The sequence below is a fragment of the Canis lupus genome, chromosome 1 (assembly GCF_011100685.1).
Source record: "Canis lupus familiaris isolate Mischka breed German Shepherd chromosome 1, alternate assembly UU_Cfam_GSD_1.0, whole genome shotgun sequence".
NCBI classification, from domain to species: Eukaryota; Metazoa; Chordata; class Mammalia; order Carnivora; family Canidae; genus Canis; species Canis lupus.
Genome location: NC_049222.1, coordinates 64,618,471 through 64,641,854, shown reverse-complemented (window position 1 = coordinate 64,641,854; position 23,384 = coordinate 64,618,471). Strand labels below are relative to the sequence as shown.

The window sequence follows — 23,384 nt, the reverse complement described above, 5'->3', positions numbered from 1 at the left end:
GTTAGGATAATTCCTAAGCAACTTATGGTTTTTGGTTTTTGTAAATGGGATCGATTCTTTTTTTTTCTTCTGCCTCATTGTTAGTGTATAAAAATGCAACTGACTTCTGTGCATTGATTTCATACCCTGCAAGTTAGCTGAATTCCTGTATCAGTTCTAGCAATTTTTTGGTGGAGTCTTTTGGAAACCCGAAAGACTGTCTGTGAAGAGTGAAAGTCTGATTTTTCCTTTGCGGATGTGGATGCCTTTTATTTCTTTTTGTTCTTTGATAAGATAATGTATGTATAAAACTACAATGGAGACTGAGATATAGTAAGTATCAGGATGATGATGATGATTATTATTATGGTTATTATTATAGTTATTATATAAAATAGTTATTATATATTATATATAACAGTTATTATAACTATTATTATTATTATAACTGGTATACTGCTGATACCAAGGCATTTTTATGAATAAAATACAGATGGCATATCAGAATTCAGCATACCCTATTAATAGTTTGACATTTCTTTTTAAAAAGAAAAGTGACTGGGGACCCTGGGTGGCTCAGTCCATGAAATGTCTGTCTTGGGCTCCAGTCATGATCCTGCCAGGGTCCTGGGATCGAGCCCTGTGTCGGGCTCAGCAGGGCATCTGCTTCTCCCTCTCCCTCTGCCCTTTCCCTCTCTCACTTCACTGGTGCTCTCTCTCAAGTAAGTAAAAAAGAAAAGAAAAGTGACTATCCTATCACCCAGAAATAGGGAATAATTTGACCCTGGAATAAAATAAATGATTTATTTACCCATTAATCATAAATCATAATATATATTACTTTATGAAAGTATGTAATTTCCCAGTTAATTATCTTTATTCAATGTCTTGCAAAGTGTCCTAAACAGAGATGTGAGAGTATTGACACAAGAGGAAAATTAAGGGGTCAGCTGCATGTAATCTAGTCACCTGTGACTAGATTTGTACCATATCATACAAATGTTTATTTAAATATTTCTCTTATCGGACACTAAGTGAGATGGTAATTTGGGGGAGAGATATTTGAGTAATTCCCCTTCAATTTTCCTAATAAAAAAACCCAAAAAACCTGATCCATGCACCTGGGTTGCTCAGCGGGTTAAGTGATCTTGGAGACCCGGAATCGAGTCCCACGTCGGGCTCCCTGCAGGGAGCCTGCTTCTCCCTCTGCCTGTGTCTCTGCCTCTCTCTGTCTCTCATGAATAAATAAAATCTTAAAAAAAAAAATCCTTAGAGGTTGTGTAGGCAAACAGCGATGGTTGAATGTCTCCAAAACGCTACGATGTTATTATCCTTCAGGTCCCTTGTTAGATTTTACTTATTTTTCATCACGAACTATTTCAAATATTTAAAAAATTAAAGTTAATAATGTAACAGGCATACATGGATTCACCATCCACATGTAATAATGTTAACATATTATAACATTTGCTTCAGAAATATTTTTGAAGAGATAACACTTCCTTTATATATGTTGCTTTCTTTATACAATTGTTTGACTTCCTGCTTGCTTTAAACTGGCCTGCTACAAATTATCGGGTAAAAGGGTCTGAAGGTGTGTCTACCTCTCTTCTGAAAGTACCTTTGTTAAAAAATATATATACTCAGAAGATGGAAACCTGGCCTTTGGATAAATGGAGTTTTAACAAGTCAAAACTTTACAAAGGAAAAACATGATATGGCTAACAGTCAAAATTTGGTTAAGACAAGTAATACTAACTGACAAATATTAAACCTTTTGGGAACAACCAGGAAACTGGATCATTAATCATTTTTGCAAAGTGTTTACCCACATTCTTGATAAGATTTATTTATTTATGATAGACAGAGAGAGAGAGAGGAGGAGGAGGGAGAAGCAGGCTCCATGCAGGGAGCCCGACGTGGGAATCGATCCCGGGACTCCAGGATCACATTCTGGGCCAAAGGGCTAAACCGCTGAGCCATCCAGGGATCCCCTATAACTGTTTTTATCTATAATGAAGCTTATTAAAATATTAATGTTAGAGAGTTCCAATTCCTTTAAAACCTACCAATTATTCATGCCTTTAGAAATATCCAGCTGAGGTTTTGCTATCACCTGACAACACATTTACGAATAAATTAAATATTTATTTTGAAATTTCCTAAAATAAACAGACTTTTCAAAAAGTATGTGTTCATCAATAAAATTGTATGGCATAGCCACTTTCTGGGAAAAAAGTAAACAATAAAACAGATTGCTTTGGTTTCCGCTTTTTTATTTATTTGTTTATTTATTTATTTATGATAGTCACACACACACACACACAGAGAGAGAGAGAGAGAGAGAGAGGCAGAGACATAGGCAGAGGGAGAAGCAGGCTCCATGCATCAGGAGCCCGATGTGGGACTCTACCCCGGGTCTCCAGGATCGCGCCCTGGGCCAAAGGCAGGCGCCAAACTGCTGCGCCACCCAGGGATCCCTGGTTTTTGCTTTTAATGTAGTTAGTGATATATTACTCTACCATTAAAGAACCATAATGACATACACTTTAGAATAGTTTAAATATTTGAACTTTTATTTTTTAATTTTTTATTTTATTATTATTTTTTATTTTGAACTTTTAAATGAAAACATAAATACCATTTGCACTTGAAAATGGCTGAGATGGCAAATTTTGGGTTTCACCACAGTATAAAACAGCACCATTTGACTCAATATAGTTTCCAAAAAAACTTCATTACAATGTAAATCTAAAGTATGTATGTGAAATTGTCTACAAAATGTGTTTACTCATTTGTTCTGTATTGTATAATCTTATGTTTGTTAATTTTTAGGTGTGCATCTCACTTTTCATTTTCTTTGGATTTGAAATTCTTTTCCTCATTAACTCAGAGTTTAATATCTAATCTGTGCTGTAAGATACAGCCTCAAAATGAATTTTTACATGAAATTGAACAAATATTCTAATACTTCCATCAAAACTGAAATCCCCTACTTGCTTTAAGTTTAAACTAAAAATGATCATAAACCAGACTTAGTTATGTCATAACTATGCTCAAGAAAGACATTTTAAAATTAGTTTATATTTTCTGTAGGCTAAGAATTTATATTAGACAGAAAACACCTTTTTAAGATAAAAAATAGTGTTTACTTCAGCAGCACATTTACTAAAATTTAAGATAAAAAATAATGTTGGGGTGCCTGGGTGGCTAAGTCAGTTAAGCAACTGACTCTTGATTTTGTCTCAGGTCATGGTCTCAGGGTTTTGAGATCCAGCCCTGCATTGGGCTCCCCACTCTGTGGAGAATCTGCTTGAACTTCCCTCTCCCTCTACCCCTCTCCCACTCTGGGGCACACAGGCTATGAACTAAGAAGTAGTAGATTGAAATAAAGATGGCTAAGTAAAGTTAATCTTACTATGCTGCTATTAATTTTTTATAAGAATGTCTTACACATAAACAACTTCCAGAAATGTTTATATACTTTTACCTTGCTATAAAAAAAAATCCCACTAAGAATAAATATCTTAATCACATATGGAAGAAAAATATTTCAATAATAATTCTGGTCATCTGCCAAAATTCAATTATAAGTAATAATTTTGACTTCTCAGCATAGGTCAAATCTCTTCATGATATCATTCCATATATTAAACTGGTCTTTCCACTTGAGCAAATGGCAAAATCTCATTCGGGAAGACATTACAAGCATAGTCGTTTTATTTGGAATGCTACTAAAATAATGAATTAATAGATTATCAAACCATGTTGGGACGGGTGCCTTTTACAAAAGCATAATCATTTAATACCAATATGAGCACAGAGTTTTCTTGAAAAATTAGCAGCAGCAAGATTAAGAAGTTCTTTTCCTCTGTTTCATTTTTTTTTTTTTTTAAGATTCTATTTATTCATGAGAGACACAGAGACACAGGCTTCAGGAGAGACACAGGCAGAAGGAGAAGCAGGCTCCATGCAGGGAGCCCGACGTGGAACTCGATCCCGGGACTCCAGGATCACGACCTGGGCCAAAGGCAGGTGCTAAACTGCTAAGCCACCCAGGGATCCCCTGTTTCAAGTTTTTATTTAAATTCTAGTTAGCTAACATATACTGTAATATTAGTTTCAGGAGTAGGATTTAGTGATTCATCACTTACGTGTAACATCAGTGCTCATCACAACAAGGGCCCTCCTTAATACCCATTCCCCATTTAGCCCATCCCCCCACCTGTCCTCCATCACCCCTCAGTTTGTTCTCTATAGTGAAGAGTCTGTTTTATGGTTTGCCTTCTTCTCTTTTTCTCTCCCCTCTGTTCATCTGTTTTGTTTCCTAAATTCCACTTACAAGTGAAATCATGTGGTATTTGTCTCAGAAGAGAGACTTTTATATATATTAATTTAACATGTGGCTAGAGAAAAATTGCAAATCAATGTGTGGGGGCAGAATTATTTAATAAACAAGTAGGTTGGATGGTCTTAATTTGGAAAACATTAGTATAGGTATCTAACACATAGTAAACATCAAAATTAGTTATGATTAGGTTAAAGAGTTAAAATATTTAGAGATTAAATAGTTAAAAGAAAAGGAAGAAAATAAACTGTTTATTAGATTTCTGGCTGATATATAATTTTCTAAGCTTAGGAGCAAAATATTTACAAAAGGTATGTAAATATATAAAATATGTGTATAAATATGGTGTGTTTGTGTATCCACCCAAAAAGAATGATATATTTGGTCAAACTAAAATTTTTAAAAATACACGCACATAAAAAAATTAAATTAAATTAAATTTAAAAATAAACCTCACCCAAACTATCATTGATATAAGAAGATAGGAGAGAAAAATGTCAGAACGGAAGTTAATACTTTCAAACAAAGACCTCATATAATCTGATACAAAAAATATGACCTGACCTGATCCATACAAATGAGCAAAGAATATGCAGAGGAAACTCAAAAGACACATTACAAACTAAAAAGTACATGCATTTATTTTATATTCAGTCTAAAAGCAAACAAGGAGATTCAAAATGTAAGAACAAAATATTTTTAAACTCCTAAAATAGCATTTTAAAAATACTTGAAATGGTAATAAGAAATGCCTATATAGAAACAGGTCTTCAAATGTTTCTGGTGGAATTACAAATGGTTTTATCTTTTTAGGAAGCAAATTGGCAATATGTACCAAATGTTAAAAATACTGATATCCTTTAACCCGGTAATTGACTCTATCTTTAGAAATATAAGTTTTAAATACCTAAAATAGGGGGAAAAAGGTATATTCAAGCTGAACATCAACTCATTCTTTAGAAAATAAAAAAATATATGTATATAAGTAAACAAAGTCAGCACTGGTATCTAGTAGTAGAAGGATATTTATGCCAATATTACATAGTTAATAAAATAACTGTTATGGAAACTAGTAACATGAGAAAGGTTTGGCATAATAAGTGACAAAACAAAGAATATCAAATTATCCGACTAGTACAATTAAAACTTCAAAAAGTTTCTAGATGGAGGAGATACCAGTATGTTAATAGTGAGTGTACTGGTGTGGCAAGATTTTCAATAAATCTTTTCTCTTTCTTTTCCCAATTTCTATTATGTTATATGACCTTTATAAACAAAACATTTAATAATCAAAATAATAATTAAAATTATGCATCAATCTAAGCAAATATACCTATGCAGGGTACAAAAAAATTTAAACACATTTAAGTATCATTATTGAAAACATATTCATATGAAAATATATTTAGTTCACTTGCAAGCATTATATGAAAATTTTCTTTTTCACAAACTCCTAGCATCTTCCTTTTTTATATTTATAAATTTTATTTTAATTTTTTGAAGTTAAAAGAAATGGTTTTAATATACCTGTTTTCACTTGTTAATTCAACAGTGATTTCTATTATGCATGCTTCATATATATTTATTTTCCAACATGCTGTATTTATAAATTTTAAAGGATTATTTATGAAAGCAAAGCCTTGGAGTATAAGATAAACATTAAGTCATTAAGGAATATCTCCTCATGGATTTCTGCTATAGGAGTAGAAATGTTTCATGGGGGAAAAATAATTTTAAGGTCCAACAACAACAACAAAATCACAGTTAAGAAAATGCAAAGATACAAAGTTTTATGCCTAAAAGAAATGAAAAACTGAACCATCTATATTCAAAACAAGCCCTAAAATGTGACTTAAATTGATATAAATTGTATGGAACCTGAATCCCACCAGAAAGTAGATTCTCTGCTATACACCAGTCATGTCAACTAATTCCATGGTTCCTTGGCTCCTTTCTTTTCAGCTATTTAAAAGCAAATTCCTTCTCAAGCCTCAACATTTCAGCAATTGCTTCAAAAAGCAACCAGCACGTATGCTTTCTCTCAACTGTTTATCTATATTTTTTAAAACTGTGGGAAGTTGTTAGTGCAGTCAGAAAACTTCCCGTGGGCTGCTTTTTTCTTTCTATATATCAGAGCTCATTTAATGTTAGACTGAAGGATTACAGTAACCACTGTATGTTTTTATGTATTACCTCCATTCATTCAGATTTTCCCCAACGTATAACGCTGCATTGCTCATTCAGCATATAGTCTTGGAGCCAGGCTAACTGGTAATTGTTTTCACAGCTTTCCAGAGAAATATAAAGTATACTTTTGGATAGAGTGTTAAATAGAGTGACTTAACAGCACTCCTAAATTCCTACTGGTCTTTATTTAGTTGAAACTGAGTAGTAGCAGCTTTGAATAAACTGGAAAGGCAAGAGCTAGGGGGAAGGCCTCATTTTTTTCATCATTCTTCAATAGATGAAAAATAAAAGTGTACTGAGCAATTGATGCAGTGATCTGGAACAACCCTAAAATCAAAAGGATAATTGTGGATGAATTTGCCTTCCACAGGGAAAACAAAGAAAGCTTTAGCTCAAAGTGCCTTAGACAACGCTTCTAAGAAAGCCAGGTCATCAAAACTATTTCAAAAATTTTTTCAGTTGCCAAGAATGCAACATGTTATTTCAGGCAATACTTCTACTTACTATACGGACAAACTTGAACATGAAACTAATATAGTGAATCTGTGCATAATATTTATGTTCATTAACAGGCTTCAGAATATACTTCACTACTTCAAGTTTGATTTTAATTAATTTTTAACTATTTTCTGAGAACTCAAATTTTATGTATCTGGTGCTAAGTCTTCCGGAAGGAACTGCAGAATTGTTCTTAGGCCCAATCTAGACTGATCTCTAAAGATTAATTTGGCAAAAAGTGGAAAACATTTATGGTAGAGTGTATATATATACATATATATACACACACACACACGTAATTTTCTAAAATGAGCTTTGAGGACCAAAAACTCCAAACTTCAACAGATTCCCTATCCTGTTAAGTATCAAATCCACAGTTTTCTGGCTGGCTTTACTTGCTGATTTCTCTATAGGTGAGATTTCCCTGGCGGTTTGCATGGTTGGCTTTCAACATCTAAATCTCAGCTTAAATACCTGTTAACTCTTGATTATTTATCTGCATGATAATCAGGAGAAAAATGAAAAATGAGATTCATAAAATCCCCAAGTCCTGACTTCCATTATTAGCTTCTATGATTTACAAAAAGCAGGTGATGAGCTTAATGTAATCCTAACATGATAAGCAATGCAAGAGGGAAAGAAAAGCAAAGGATTGTAAGGATTCAGCGCCTAATTGCGAAGTGATTATAATGCATGTGACAAACTAGAAATAATACTTTTAAATCAGTTCCATACTGACTTTTCCCTGTACACACTTCTCCATTTTTAAATGGAAAATAAAAACTGAAGTTTAAAGTCAGTAATTATATGGAGCCTCCTTAAATTTTGAAGTATAATGCAACTAAGAAGAATGTACATTATTTATATATAAAATCTTCCATTTAGTCATATAATTACTCTTCTAAAATGAATCAGCCTATATTCTTTTTCTCCACATCTGCATTAAGAAAGTTATGCACGTTGGGGCTCCTGGCTGGCTCAATTGGTTAAGCAACCGACTCTTAATTTCGGCTCAGGTCATGATCTCAGGGTCATGAGACTGAGCCCCAAGACCGGCTCCAAGCCCAGCAGGAAGTCTGCTTGAGATTCTTTCTCCCTCTCCCTTTGCCCCTCCCCCTGTTCACACACACATGCCGTCTCTCAAACAAATAAATTAATTAAAAAGAAAGTTATGCATGTGATTCACTTCAGTATTGTAAATAATACTGCTCAGCGATATCCAGATGCACACGTTTCTTTTCTTTTGTAGAGGTTTGTTATCTCACCTTGCACTTTGGACACTTCTGAGCGTTCCTCTGTCCATGCTCAATTTCGCTGGCCCAGTGACGCAACAATTTGTCCCCTTTTTTGTACTCCTTGCAGTTAACACCTTCATGCCAAGGAGAGTGGCACTTAAAACACCAGACGAATTGGCAAGTGGGGCACTGGATCTGTATGAGAAAAAGAAATATCAAGCACTGGTAGACCTACTGAAAGTGTTTAAAGGAATAAGAATGGTGGTGCTTGAGGAAATTAGCTAAAAAGGTTACCATTTGTCTAGATTTAAAATACTGCTCCGTCTACCAGATTGAACTATAATAAGATGTGAAGATTATATTATTAAAAGAGGAAATAATTGCTTTGGTATGGATGATAAGGCTGTTTGTACACTCTACTGGAATTAAACACTGGGCCATTCTGGAAATAATTTTGGCCTTATGAAAATCTTATATCAAAGCACAAAGTAAAACCTGAAGGCTCACAATGCCCCTAATCTACACACTCAGGCTGCTGCCTGTGATTCACCTTTCCCTTGAAACAATTTCCCAGGCATTTCCAATGCTCTTCTTACCAATGGCTTCATTCACTTTTATAAAACCAAAGCCTCATAGATACTCCATCAAATGAAAACCACACTGGGAAATAAACTACTCTTCTGGCATTTGCTAGTAAGTACCATTTCAAGTCAAGGGTATGCTTCATTTGCTATTAGTCTAAGGGAAGTCAATTATAAAATTAATACAAAGAATCCTATTAGAAGTATATCCGTATGGTGATATGGCCTGTACTTAGGAAACCATCAAAAAGACGTCTTTGTACTTTCACCACGTGAGAGCGTGTGTTTATGTTCACTGAAAATATTTGTCTTCCACTTGACATGGAAGACATGTTATCTGGCTTCCTTTATTCCGAATGATAGTGAAGTATCCCATTCTCATCTAATGTTTCTGGTCTTCGTTCTCTAAGAGCATAGGGGCATAGTTTGACTTTCTCAGCCCTGTTTGACTAATGTGAATGAATATAATGTCTCACTATGACCAAGACTGATTACAATTCTTCTCTGTGATCCTATTATTTGATGCAGCGTTGCTGAGTTCACCGACTACACTTTGAAGATTAGTTAGAATCTCTTTTGGTAGACTGTTGACAACATCACTACTTGCTTTTTGGGAAACCACTTTTTTGGACAATAATGGTTCCAAATATAGATTAACCAAGGAGCAACTATAATCCCAGCTCTTATGGTTATAACTCAAAGCACTGCAGTTTTCACTAACATCAAGAATACCCAATGTTCTTCCTATGTAAATATGAACTAACAAAAGTACTTTTGCTTTTAATTTCTATCAAAACAAAACAGAATTTTGTCATAACATTTTAAACATTCTATTTATTTATTGAAATTCTGTTATGTGTAATGTTTATACTGCTGCATGACATCAGTATTTATTTTTACCCACAAAATAATGCTAAAAAGTAGGTGCAGTCACAAGTTTACAGATAAGAAAACTGACTCACACAGATTAAATAACATGCCCAAATTAACATAGCAAGCTTGTGTTAAGAAGAAACTTAAACATAAGTTTGTCTGGCTCCGAAGCCAGCATTCTCTTCACTGTGCCAAACACTCCTTCACACTAAACAGTATTCTTTCTTTGGCAGTTGAAAATCAAAATGTAGAAGTCAAAGGTCATATGGTTAAGCTATTCAGTAAGTCAGAATTCTATACGACTACCAACATATGGTGAATTTTGAAAATCCTTTTCAAAATTTTACTTACATACATCAGAAGACCCCCCTTGGTTAAAAAAAAGAGGCATGTTACTACGTGGTCATTTAAAATAAACATTTTTGCCTTCTCTCATCATTAAAGTTAAAAATAAGTCATCCTAAAGTAAGAACAATGAGAAGAAGTGGGTAAACTCCAGATAAAACGATATAAATTGATCATTCCCCCATGTCCTTGAACAATGAGGAATAAATGCAAATTTCCCACAGGGCCTCTGTGAATACAATTTTCAGATGTCATGAATGAAATGGGGAAGAAGTCAGAGAGACTTGCTTTTCCTCACGTACCTGCCATTATCTCAGAAGGGCCTGAGTATTTAACTAAGTTGTCTTCTGTTCAACATTATTAGTAATTCTAAGTCACTGACCTCTAGCCCTGTCGGAAAAAAACAAAAACAAAACAACAACAAAAAAAACACCTCTTTGGTTTTTAATCAGTCAGACTGCATTTATGAAAAGAACAGAAGAGTGAATGAAACAGCACTTTGACACTGGGATTACCTCTGTGGATGTCAGACATCACAATGGCTCGAGGATCTCTGTGACCAAATGCTGAACTATCACCCCTGTGGTTCCCAAAGAAGACAGAAATGTGTGATTCTCCTAAGGCACCAGAATGATAAGGGGTCTTGATACTGGGGTGTCTATACCAGGGACTCTGGCTCTCAGCTTTGTGCAATAAACATCTAAGTCCCACAGCAGATCCTACTGCCAATCCTCACCAACAACACGGACTCCGCGGCAAACTGTGAACAAAGTTTTGCAGCAAGCTCTCAAGTGAAGATGAATAATTTAAATACAGACCCAACTGCTTACTGTCTCTCACTGAAAACATTAAAATAACTATTGCTTGGCTCTGGATTAAGACCATAAAAGGACTAAGAGGCAAGCCCAACCATCTTGTTCTGCATTGTCTAAATTCGAACTTTCTGATCTGAAGATGCCTTATTCCATGGTGGCCTTAACCATACTCAAAAGTGGCCTTATATAAAACACGTATCGGCATCAATGCTGCATCTTCCTCCACTCCTTTTTTCACACGTACTCCTCCCCATGAGATGCCATCTCACAACCACAGACCTCCCACACAGATTGCCTGCCTTCTGAGTAATTCTATTCACACAGAGGTCGCTATGTTCTATCCTTGCTACTCAAGGTGTGGTTGGAGGAACAGCAACATCGGCATGACCCAGGAGTTAGCTGGAAACAAAAAATTCGTGTCACAGCCCACACCTACTGAATCAGTCTGCGTTTTCCCAAGGTCTCCTGGTGATTCACATGCATGCTAAAGTCAGAGGAGCTCTGCTCTGTACCATCTGATTCCATCAGGGATGAGTCCCTAAGCAAAAGCATGTGTCTTCTGGCGGGTAGGCAGCCACCCATGAGGTGGCTGGCCTGAGCTTTATGCAGGAGGGTGCTCATTGCTGAACAGAGATGAGGCAAGGCGGATTTTTTTCTCCTGAGTGAAATGGGGAAACACATCCACTTTACCTTTGTTGTGGAGATAAAGCTAAGAAAAGCTGAGTGTCTACAGCACTGATCACAGGAGAAGGGGACAACAGAGAGTCACATTTAATGACACAACAGAGGGGCTCTCGTGCTACTAGAGTGTCCAAGTCTCTGTGAGGCCTGCCTCAGTGGCTGCTGAGGCTGCTTTCCTGCCCTTCCTCTGGAGCCTTGCAGTAAAACCTCATGAACTCAGGTAGCTTAAAAGAAAGCACATCTCTGCCTCTTGTAATTGGAGAAAGTCTAATTACCAAAATCTGTCTATTGAAATCTTATCCAGATCAAATGCTATTTGCTTTGAGATGTCTTCCTTATTCCTCCCAAACAGATTCAGCATCTTCTCGGACTCATATTAGACGTGTAGATGTCTCTAACAGACTACAAATTCACTGAGGACAAAGGCTGTCTCGGGCAACCTGTATTTCCTGAGATAAGTAACATAGAACTTTGCAATTTGTAAAATTACTTATTTTGCACACAGCACGTACTACATATTGGCTAACATGAAGTGAATTCACAGAAAAACCAACATATCCAATTTATGACGAACGGCTGAGATGGTATCCTTACTTCTTAGATTACCAGATGATGTTTACTAAATATTTTATACATGTGACATTTTACTGGGCATTAGGATCATGATCAAACTCTTCTGCAAGACATAGGGCTACAAGTGTTTCAAAAATAAAGTTATCAGAGTTAAGAATCTTGATTAACTTGTCCCCAAATCCATGAAAGATAAAAAAAAAAAACCAAAAAAAATCTTTATATTTTAAACTTCTGAATTCCTTTAGTTTTTCCAGAAATCTGGGCTACTATGACACTCAGATGACAAGTTAAACCCACCAACTTTCCCTAAGCAAATGGTATTTTCTCTTGAGAATTCATACCAAATTAAAAAAAAAAAATCACCCACAAAGTAAAAACAGAGTTCAAAACCAAAGAGCACCCAGAAATGTCTATTTGGGGGGGCCTAAATTCTATACACTCCTATATACATAATAATTTCAAACAAATCACAGAATACTTACTTAATATTAAAATATTAGACAGTATCTATTTATAAATGGAACATTGCAAATATGAACTAAGAAAAGAATTTGCTTTATTAGAATTACAGATGCTCAATAATGAAACATATTCATCAATTCTTTTGCCTGTTTGGCAAATATTTATTGAGCACCTTTGAGTAGCACATACTGAATGTACTGATTTTAGCCACATAAAGAATAAAATACTTATCCTCAAGGAATTTACTGAAGACCAACAGATACAAACTCACAGAACTATCAAACCATGTGATAACCACTAAAATAGAAGCTCAGACAAGTGAGTTCCTGGGAAAGGTGCTACAGGAAGACTGGAAGGCTAATGTTTAGACAGAATGTGGCCTTGAAGTTCAAGGGGGACTGTCACTGGGGCCAGTGATGGGGTCGTACTTCTGGCCCAGCCTCGGCTGCCACGGAGAGCCTGAAAGCATCCTAGTGCAGCAGGGATGGAACAAGTGTTCTAGTGGGGCCCAAACAGAGATGTCACTTCAGCTGGTTCAGTCCTGAGCCTTGATGAGGTGTCCAATATACAGGGTTTAATTAGTCTTATGTTGATGTTCCAATACTCTTTTAAAAAATTTTTTTAAATAATAAATTTATTTTTTAATGGTGTTCAATTTGCCAACATACAGAATAACACCCAGTGCTCATCCCATCAAGTGCCCCCCTCAGTGCCTGTCACCCATTCACCTCCACCTCCTGCCCTCCTCCCCTTCCACCACCCCTAGTTCGTTTCCCAGAGTTAGGAGTCTTTATGTTCTGTCTCCCTTTCTGACATTTCCTACCCATTTCTTCTCCCTTCCCTTCTATTCCCTTTCACTATTATTTATATTCCCCAAATGAATGAGAACATATAATGTTTGTCCTTCTCCAATTGACTTATTTCACTCAGCATAATACCCTCCAGTTCCATCCATGTTGAAGGATGTTCCTATACTCTTGATGTGGCTTTCAAAATACAGTGGTCCAGAAACTTCTTTCATTTAACACAGAAACTATGGCTGTCAGACTACACTGTGTCCTAAAGAAACTGATCGATATATAAATAACAGGGAAATCTTGTGGTTATAAAAAGCTTTGTGATAACTTAAGATGACTTTCTTGAAGACAAGATGATTGTGAAGAAGTACAGGGCATCATCAAGAGGAGAGAAGTAGTCTTTGATGCATGGCCTCAAAGCAGCACTATCTGCTCCCTTAATAAGATCAAATCCTAAAGCAAGAGTGGCGTGGAGGGAGGTTCTCCACATGGAAAAACATGGGCTTGACTTCTTGTCTCGAATCTTAATCCCTAAGATTAGTCTCTGAGTCCCCTCCTACTTGGGGATATCTCCCCAAACACCATGCCAGTAACACGCAGGCCTCATAAGGCACCGTTCCCTGAACACAGTCCAAATGTGGCCTAGTGACCCTTGCCTTAATTTCTCACAGCATAGCTGAAACCAAGCCGGAAAATGAAAGGGAAACTTTCCTAAAGGTCAGGGATCAAATGAGGACAACAAACAAACAAACCCCCCCGCCCCAAACAGTTAACACATGACAAGATAACCTACATGGAGTTAGACAGTGGTTATTCATAAAAATGGCCTTACCAACATCCCTCATATTGGTTTCTAGGCTCCGTTGACATATGTAGCACACTATTTATTGCACAATACATCCACTTTAGTACTGGCTTTCATTTTAAAGTGGGAGGCATGTTATTCTAGGGGTTTTGTCCTTTGAAAAGAGTCCTCTCTCCCTAATTTGAGGATCATTGTTTCATACCAATCTATTTTGTCTCTGCCGCCTGGAAACACCGTTAAGCATTTACAGACTCTTCCTTTAAACCTAGAAAACAGGGTTCAGAGAGTTATCTGTCTGAATTTATGTCTTGTCTGAGGACCTACCGCTTCATAGATGAATATAAATGGTACTGGAAGAGTCTGCCCTCATCTGTGTAGTCCCAACTCACTAGCCAGAGCAGTATGGCATCATCCCATTCTCAACAAGATGTCGGTTCTGAACACGACACAGTAAGGCTAACATCGTGTGGAGACAACCCACCAAAAGTAGCAGGAGGGCCATCTAATTATATAGCGTACCTGAGGAAATTGGAGTATTGTCTGTGACCAAGAGGTGAAAGCAAGAGATAGATCTCAGCCTGAAGGTAACAATGAATTCTTTGGAATGATTTTAGAAGTAGAAAGTTCCTTAAAAATGGAAGTGTTTAACCAGCATCTGAATGGCCACCTGTAGGTATTTTGTAGAGAGGACTTATGCTCATGTAGACTGTTGCATTAGGTTCCCATACAGATCCAAGAGGGTAAATACGGCAAGGGAGGAATGCACAGTATTTAAGTGAGAAATGCAGGCCCTTCACGTCTTCCAGACCATTTTATAATGAGCACCAGATCTGGCTTACTTTTACTCACTCTTTAGCATGTCATCAGAGAGAAATGATTCTTCAACTTGTCTCTTGGGTTGAAGACCCAAGAGATGATGTGATGAAGCAAAAAACCTCAAAAGCTTTCAATCTCATTGTGGGTCAATTTGTGGTAGCTATGAGCCTTGATTATTACAATTATTGTATTTTTTTTAAATGTCAGATGTAGGTTAAGACAGTAAATGAATTCTAATATTTGGCCTTTGTTGTTAGAAGTTCAAGTAAAGATTCCATAAAATATTATGGCTAATTTATGCATCAATGAAGGAAACAAAGAACAACTTTAGCAAAGCACCTCATTAGTAACTAGAGGGGAAAAAATGCATCCTAATAAAACGTAGTAGCTCTGCATCATAGCTGAGTATTACACATTTTTTCAAAGTTAGCATATATAACACACCCTTTGTTTAAGCTGGCTTCTTTAAACCAGACTAGACACCTTTGTCATTATCTCCCTCACAAATCTATGCTAGCAATGATCATTTAGGAAGCTACACTTGTTTTCTACAACCCTGAACATCAATGATGCATTAATGCCAGGAGAAACTGGCTCATGCACCACCTGATTCTCAATTTGTAACACTGTCAACTTAAAGTGATGGTGAGGGGGCGGGGAGGGGATGAGAGCAAAGTAGCATGCTAGCCACACTGTCACAGGGAAACTTCAAACATTTTTATACATGGGAAACAATTCTCAAATTATCTTTACCAAATGAAACTTTAAATTTATTTATTTATTTATTTATTTATTTATTTATTTATTTAAATGACAATTGTTCATTGGAGGCACAACTGAAGATGTGAAGCTGGGATCTGAACAAAGGATTGGCAAGGCCCCAGAAGCCTAAATAGTGGGAAGCCGCTGTGCCTCTTAGGGCCATAGAGACAAAGGAGGAAAAAGGTTTCTGCAGCCCAGTGAGAATTAGCAATATGGGGGAGGGACCATCTAGGGGGGGAGGTACAGTCCTAGAGGGACACAGCTACTGCCAGACCTTTGTACTGAATCAGGAAGGGAGTGAGGAAGTAATGCATCTACTGTTCTCTCCTTCCACCCTCTTGTCTCCTGCCAATGCCAACACTTGGCTGAATCCAAATAGGAATTGAGATGTAAGGGAGTCTGGAAAAGCAGTTCAAAAAGGCAGTTTTCTGGAGTACAGGACAGGTCAGAGAGGGCTGAGTAATAGACACAGGAAGAGGGTAAATGGAGTATTACCAGAATTCCAGCCTTCCACTTAAGCACATTTTAAAGTACATTAATTAGGAACAATAAACCCATTGACTTGATTATAAAGACCTTAGAAAGGTTCTTTTACTACACAAGGAAATAATGTATTTGCACAGTTTTATAAAACGCGATTTCTACCCAGAGGGTTTAATAATTACAAGAGAGGGGGAAAAGACTGTTAACTATATAAGGTAAGAACACAGAGGGAGTTTCCCCCATGACATTTTACTGGCTTTTTCTTCCACCTTACAATGAATCAAAGTACCATTCTGTGAATTTTCAAGGTTCTGTTTATTATTTGTGGGAAAAAGAGTGGAGTTATTGCCTCAAGGAAACCATAAAGAAAACGACCTTTCACACATTCCCTGCATTGATTTATGCATGCCCTTCAACTTAGTCCAAATCAGTATGAAAAGAGGGACCATTTCTTGGTCTACACTTGGAAATGGGAGAGAAACCTAGAACTACCCCTACCTCAGTAAAACTCCCAGGCATAAAATGACTACATTTAATCATTTGTAATTTTCTCCTCTTTTTCATAAAAAAAATGATAACTTTCTTTACCTCTGAACATGTTTTATCCATTTATGTGAATGTAGTCACCTGCCCCTGCTTCAACCTCGTCAAATATTAATGCTTGCCAATCAGATCCCTCCTCAGAAGGTCCATGTTTCTTGGATATCTCCCTGAAGCCCCAAAGGATCTTCAAACTTAACATCATCAATACATTTCAAACCGAATTTGCTTTTCACTCCCCAAACCTGCTCTTTTCCAAGATATGGTCAATATCATCCCTCCTTAAAATATATATATATATTTACTCCTTTACTACCACCTCCTCCTTTACTACCACCATCCATCAGGCATCCAATCTTTTATTCCACCTATCTTATTCTTGAATCTTCTATCTCCTTCCTAGAAGCCCAGGGTTGCTCATTCTGTGGCCCCTGCCTAATAATGATAGCAAACATAAGAATTTCCAGCAAGTGTTAAGCACTCAGGATATATCAAACATGGTGCTAAGCACTTTACATGTGTGACCCAGTTTAATTCTTACTCTGCCCTCCTGACAGGTACTGTTACTAACCCCAGTAAGATGTGAAAACTGTACTCACGGGTGCAGAGCTCATATGGGGCAGACTGAATTTAAATACAGTTGGAAGCCAGTGCTCTGACCCACCTTTTCCAGCTTGGCAAATTCAACATTTCAAAGCTCAGTTTACTCTAACTGAAGCCTTTTCAATCCCTCCTGTCCTTTCTTCTCCAAGTGTTCTCAGCATTTTCTACCCATGTTTACTATAGACACATTATTATGTATGCATTGGCCCATTTCTTAGTTCCTCCAACAAATCTATTTTGAGAGCACAGTTTTTCAGATGCAGGGCTTGACACAACTTATCAGCAGTCAGCAAGCCTGGACCTGGCCTCTTAGAGACCAGTGGGAGAAACTCTAAGCAAATAATCACACACATAACACTATAAAAGCCCAGATGATAGTTGCTATGGATAAAAACTTCTGGTGCTGGGGATATGTCTGTCACCAGGCATCACATGAGCACCATTAAAGCCATAACTTCAGCATTTTTATTTTCCCCTCGCTAATGTGTTCACTGTATTGATAATGCAGTTACATTAATAAATTCTAAGAATGGCTTAGCTTAGAAATTAGATATTTTTATTGGATTTGAAATTAACTTTGAAGAAATGGAATGGTATAATATTTTGGCCTCATGACAAGAGTTGCAGGAACAAGAAGACAAATGTTATGAAGGAGAAAGACTGGATTTGCACAAAGGCAAGGTCATCTCAATGTCAATCTCTCCATTCAGGAACATACTTCTCTTTGATACAACAGTAGTTTAATGGAGTTCAGAACATAATGCAAAGCTCCATGTACTCAAACTTCAGTCAGAGGGGATATGCTGAGAGAGGGCTTGGAAGGATGTACTCTTCTTACTGCTTGGTGATATATTCTGCTTACCCCTTTCTCATTTGCAAAATACAAAGAAATTTAACAAGTAGTATTTATAAGTCTATTCAAATGAAATCCCCACATGTGACATTTTAGATTTCAAATATCACACGAGATGTACCCAAAGGTATTTCCTGCTATAAAATAGCCATGATATTTCCAAGCAATTTTAACCTTTTTATTTAAGCGCTTCTAAATTGACAGAAATCATAATAAATGTTCAAGGTGTGACATCCTGGATCACAGTATTATAATTCAATAACACAAAAAAATAATATTGAAATATATATTACAAAGAGTTTCATCAAAAGATACAAAACCCACTTTAGGGGGCATCTGGGGGGCTTAGTGGTTGAGTGTCTGCCTTTGGCTCAGGTTGTGGACCGGAGTCCTGGGATCAAGTCCTGCTCCAGGCTCCCTGCTTCTCCCTCTGCCTATGTCTCTGCCTCTCTTTCTGTGTCTCTCATAAATAAATAAATAAATAATCTTTAAAAAACACTTTAGCTTTACATATTTAAAATATAATGTTTATTATATATAATATTTTTATAATATATTATAAAAAGAGATTTTCAATTGCTCAGACATGTTAGACATTAGCAATAATCTTTTTGTTTATTTCTGTTGTGTTATGATCCAATTCATTACATTCAAGTACATTCAAGTACTTGAATTCAATACTCTGAAAGTTATAATGAACTACATGGATTTGGAAGTGGGTTCTGTTATTGGGGAAACAGAATTTTTAAAAATAGACAAACCTAAAAATATAGTCACTGATTTGCCGCAAAGAACAAAGATCGTAGTCTCAGCATAGGGTGCTATACTATAATCATGAACGTCACAGTTGGTTTGTTGAAGAAGCATCCATGTCTGACCTCTCCTTACTCATAATATCCAGACAGGCATGGGCACATAAGCCAAGAATTTATGTTAACATATAGAGTTTAATGATGAAAAATGCTATGTAAATGTTAGATTAAATAGTAAAAATCATTGCTTCAGGAACTATGTGAATTATCCCTAGAACTTTGTACAGTGTAGAATGAGGGGATTATTTACCTTTTCTGTTAGGGATCTTCTCTCCAACCAGAGTAAAGTGAGTAATAACAGTAATCATCCCCAAATTCTGCGGTAGCTTTATTTTTCTTGAAAGTTGTTTAATAGTTTTACTTTATATTGGGATTTTCATCCCTCACAGAAGCAAATTTCCTCTCTCCTTTGCTCATCAGAAGTAAAAAACTGAGCTTACTAGGTCTGAGGTCTTGATCCATTGGCCCCCTACATCTCTTCTTACCTACAACCCAATTGATGGACATTGGAGGAAGCCTGTTATTGGGAAATATTATCAGTGTGCCCTCAGTTCACTCAAAATTATACAAATATAGGATCTTATATTTTTAAATTTTTACATATTTCCCTCTCAATACAAGTGCATTCTGATAAATAATGCTCACCACCAAATGATTTGGTGACTTGGGATAAAATGAGATCTATAAAATTTTACCATAGCTATACTTGCAACTTAAGCCTTTCATCCATTTCATAAGAACAATATATTTTTAAATGATTTCTATTTTGACTCAATTATGCATATATGTTTTTAATTATTCTAAATTCCAAAATACTGCAGTCTGAGTGTGTGTGTGTGTGTATATATATATATATATATATATATATTTAAATATTTTATTTATCTATTCTTGAGAGAGAGAGAGACACAGAGAGAGGCAGAGACACAGGCAGAGGGAGAAGCAGGCTCCATGCAGGGAGCCCAACGTGGGACTCGATCCCGGGACTCCAGGATCACACCCCGGGCCGAAGGCAGGTACTAAACTGCTGAGCCACCCGGGCTGCCCCTATATACATATCTTTATAAATATGTATTAATTGTATCAATATATGTACTTTATAAACAAATAAATTATATAAAAATGTATATTACATATGATTCCAAATATAAGTGAGAAAAAAATATGCTAAGTTATGGCATAAGAAGTCCTCCTAAAACTGGTAATTTCTGATCACATCAGTAACATAAAATTGAAATAAAAATAACTACCTAAGAATATACAGAGTCAAATAAAAGTATATTATTGCTATTAAGTCAGTATTCAAAATCACTGTACATGTATTATTTTAGTTATACAGTTTTGCAACCTCAAAAATGTACTTTTTAGGGGCACCTGGGAGGCTCAGTGGTTGAGTGTCTGCCTTTGGCTCGGGTCGTGATCCCTGGGTCCTGGGATCGAGTCCCGCATCGGGCTCCCCGCAGGGAGCCTGCTTCTCCTTCTGCCTCTGTTTGTGTGTCTCTCATGAATAAATAAAATCTTTTTAAAAATGTACTTTTTAGACAAGAAAACAAAAGGAGTTTCCTGCTAGCTATCAGTCTAGACTGCACAAAGATAGTAAATAAAAGAACTAACTATGAGAGCTAAGCAGTTTCAAAGCCCAGTTACTCCTGAAGAGGCTAGACTAGCCCACTGTAGCTCATCATCGTAACCAGCGGGGGAAGGACTTGCTAAACCACACTCCCTCAAAGTTACAGAATGAATACCATAGTGACCACTGCTTCCAAGGCCGGAACATGGGCAAAGACTTACCTCAAATGGAGAGGACATCAAACAGCCCTTGAAACCACTTCAATCCTGCCATTCTGCTGTAATGACAAGGATGGAAAAACTACTGCCATGGGCCTCATCATCTTCTCGTTTCATTTACTGCAAGGGTTCCCAGTTGTGCTGCACACTAGCATCACTCGGTGAGCTAAAAAATGTGCCAGGCAGTCACTGAGGGGTGGGCCCGGGGCCCTGGTTGTCTAAGAGACCCCCCAGGGGGTGGTAATGGACAGTCGGTGCTGTGAACCAGGGATTAGCTCCCACACTTTCTGCTCTCAGTGCCCGGCCTCCATTCTTGTCCTCTTGTGACATGCCCTACTAATGCTGCAAGAATGATCTTTCTGTAATGCCTACAGAATTAAACTCCAACTTCTGAGCACAGTGTGAGACTCAACACCATCTGCTTTTAAATACCTGGCCAGCTGCTCTCCCTGGCTCTCTCCCCACTCACCCTACCGAGCATTGGTTTCCAGGGTGCCTGCCTCAGCCTCGGGGCCAGACTTACTCATTCCTTGCTCCGACATGTTCTCCAATGTTTGTCTGTTTACCTGCCTGGAGAACTGCATCTTCTCCAAGAACTTTTTCCTCATATCCTAGCCTCCACTCCTCCATCAGTGTTCTCAAACTATGAGTGTATTGGGGTTCTTGTTTTTGTTTGTTTTGTTCCCTTGGCTAGTCATATTGAACGACCGTTCAATTTTAGACCTGTGTTTTAAACACAGGTCTCTCTTACCTTCATGAGACAATTTTAGAGCAAGGACTATGCCACATTTACCTCTGCAGCCCCTAAACTTAGCATACTGTCTAGCCTATACTGGCAGTTTGTACCTGCTGAATGCATGAATGCATTTTATACCATTCTCACTTATTACAGACAGAGCCAGAGGAGATCCACCTTGGGTTCACCAAAAAAGTTAAACTCACACACACAAAAAAGGTTAGTATTTACTTAATATTTAGTGACAATTATTTTAAAAGATTAGTCATTTAATTAGGCTACTAAGTGAATTTTAAGCATGGTTAAAGTCAAAGAAAAACTTTCATTAAATCCTCAAGAGTGCACGTTTATCATCAGCCTCCCCAAACTACATATTTTCAGAATCACAGTCAATAAATACTCACCTTAGACTTCGGTAAGGGAAGGAAGCCCACTTAATGCCCACCACAAGTTGGCCTAATTTGGCATCATGTGACATCTAACCCACAACTCTGGTGAACATGCTTACTTTGTATTTGCTTTCTGATCTGGAAGGGGTGGGGATATGTCCTTTTTTCTTGAAGGTTGTAAAGTGCTTGCACTGAGGACACGGCTTGGTGCTGGAATCGATACGGCCAAGTTCCAAGAAGTACTTATATTTGATGGAATCTTCATGTGTTAAGTTAAAGACAATCGTTCTTTCTTCCAGGAATTCAAAACATTCTGTGATAGGGCATTTGATTTCTACTTGGCCAAGTTGTACCTGCGTAAAAGAGCACATGGGAGACAAAAAAAAAAAAAAAAAAAAAAAAAAAAGGCACGGTTAACTTTCTTTTCTCTTTTTTTCCCAAATATTATTGCTTATTTCATGATTACAGTAAAGGATTTTCCATCACTTTTCATGATTTCTAACATAATAAATGGTAATCACGTTGGTACCTACATTAGGCAGTACCAAAAGAATCACTATTTAAGGTTTTCAGAATGATTTACAGCATATTTAAGCATTCTCTATCATCATATTTGTAACCTTGCATGGATCTAAGCCACTGGCTCACCAAAGAAGCAAATTATCATCTCATCCTTCGGAAAATCTCAGGGTAAAACAGCATTCAGACAACGTGCCAGCTAAAGGAACAGCTAGGATGAAAAGGTGATTCAGATTTTTCAACCTTACGACAGAGTACCTCAGCACTAAATTTAGGGAAGCTGAAACCACTTTAAAGAAAAAAAAGGATTTGAAAGTATACGGATACACATCACCTTGTAGTTTAAAAATATTCTAATAATAACTTCATTTTCCCCGACTCTTCCATGTAACGAACATATAATAGTTTCTATGTCATCAGAATCACAGGAACAAGTAAGAAAATGACATCAATCACATTTTTTTAAAATTTGTATGAGATTTGGCAACAACTGAGGTCGTTTATAAAATGAATTTCTTCCCAGGAGCACGGCATTAGTTTAGGGGAGGGGAAGAGGATGTACTATACTAGTATATGCTAGCTACACTTAGCATTTGGTATGGGATTCTAAGTAAGGTTAGCATTAAGGATGATAGCATAAGATTAAAGCGTGGTTAAAGTCAAAGAAAAACTTTAATTAAATCCTCAAAAAGTCCACAAAAGCATGGACACAACTAAATTTTGGAAGATGAAGAAAATAAACCAATTTGAACCGAGTTCCACGAATGTTTTCTGTAAGTAGTGAACCAGAGGTGTTTATTATATTTATATATTATGGCATCGTGAGCTCCTTTTGCATGGCCTACATGGCAAAGGGAGGCAGTGAACATTCCCAGTGGCAAAGCATCTCGTTCTTTTTCACCAA

General features: G+C 36.9%; 1 protein-coding gene across 1 annotated transcript in view; it reads right to left on the bottom strand.

The window, feature by feature from the left end:
• RNF217 (ring finger protein 217) overlaps positions 1-23,384 on the bottom strand; it is a 133,010-nt gene that overhangs the window by 29,965 nt on the left and 79,661 nt on the right. The window contains exons 3-4 of the mRNA XM_038525496.1: positions 22,081-22,314; positions 8,278-8,442 (exon numbers count right to left, since the gene is read on the bottom strand). Of these exons, the coding sequence (XP_038381424.1) occupies positions 8,278-8,442; positions 22,081-22,314 (399 nt within the window). The remainder of the gene's footprint in view (positions 1-8,277; positions 8,443-22,080; positions 22,315-23,384) is intronic.